General features: G+C 42.6%; 1 protein-coding gene across 1 annotated transcript in view; it reads left to right on the forward strand. All coding sequences in view use genetic code 11, as the record gives it.

Moving 5' to 3' along the window:
* EGR_09120 (hypothetical protein) overlaps window positions 1-1,018 on the forward strand; it is a gene marked incomplete at both ends in the record, with an annotated part of 2,782 nt that extends 1,764 nt beyond the window's left edge. Inside the window, one exon of the mRNA XM_024498369.1 lies at window positions 852-1,018. Within this exon, the coding sequence (XP_024347236.1) occupies window positions 852-1,018 (167 nt within the window). The remainder of the gene's footprint in view (window positions 1-851) is intronic.
* Window positions 1,019-1,245: the final 227 nt, after the last annotated feature.

The following is a 1,245-nucleotide window of genomic DNA, read 5'->3' on the forward strand; positions in this document are numbered from 1 at the left end:
ATAAGTCCTTATGAATTGCACAAGTTTAAAGTCTGGTATGAATTCACAGTGCAACTAAAATAATGCAGCGAAGCATGAATTTTAAACCCAGGCATCCAGATTGAAATCTAGATATTTCTTTTAGTAGTTCGATTCTTAAGCACTAATGTCACGGCTCATGGTATTCTGCCTCACATTAAGCAGGTTGAAAAGCGAACCAATCGGAAGAACAACAGCGAGGCTCACTAAGGTGGATGAGCGGCGCACATTCGCCAACCGCTTCTCGTAGTTTATGTATTCGGCGTGAATTCCGCATTTGCACGATGGCAAAACCGGACCCTTGGCAGCACAACTGTTTCTTCAGTAGAATGGTTTAGGTGATAAAAGTCCACATCATCACGTCCAAAGAAGACAGCAAGCACCCAAATTCAAATTATGCTGCAAAAGACGCTAACACGTAAATAAAGCCATGTGATGTGCATCCTGCATTCGCTTCAGTTTGTTTAGTGAGGGAAATCTGTCAGGGAAAACAGCAAAAATGCATGTATGGACGCTTGAACTTTAATCGAGGAGAAGCAAAATGCACATCAAACGTTGTTCACCTGGCATTGTCCACAACATGCTACAGGGGCACACTCACAATTGTCTTTTAACCGGAAGAGAGGTTCTCGTGTCTTTCTCCACTATAAACATCAATTGGCGTCCGTGCACACTCGAAAAGGCAACATCACGAAAGACAATTTGCTTTTAGATCCAAGTCCTGGAACATCCACTAATCATTGCTAGCTAGCATGCTTCCCTCTGAGGAAGTGCTGCAAACCGCCGTCAATTCGTGCAATGCTTTTCGCATAGTTCACTTCTAATTCTGATAGGTTTAAAAACATTCAGTAATGGTGTTTTAGAAGCCTACTCTCATATCAATGGCATAGATGTCAAACGTGAGGATAGAACTGATGGCGAAGAGTTGAAACACGCAGATATTTACGATAATGAAGGCGCACATCATAAAGAACACCAACAGACCACCTCTGCCAAATAATGCCTCTGCTACGATCACCAAAGTTTGAGTTGTTAGGTCAGAAGAGCTGTCCGACTAAGGTGATAAATGAACTCGTAATAAATTCAGGTCGCTTTTATGTGTGCAGTTTCCAATTCACTCGAAAATGGCAAGAAAGCGCACCAACTTGCGCTGAACTGTATTTGGGCTCATGATCAAAGCGAAAATGAGTAGATTGGTGGTGGAAATTGGTCTGCCTTAACGGATCG

Source organism: Echinococcus granulosus, assembly GCF_000524195.1.
Source record: "Echinococcus granulosus chromosome Unknown EG_S00132, whole genome shotgun sequence".
NCBI classification, from domain to species: Eukaryota; Metazoa; Platyhelminthes; class Cestoda; order Cyclophyllidea; family Taeniidae; genus Echinococcus; species Echinococcus granulosus.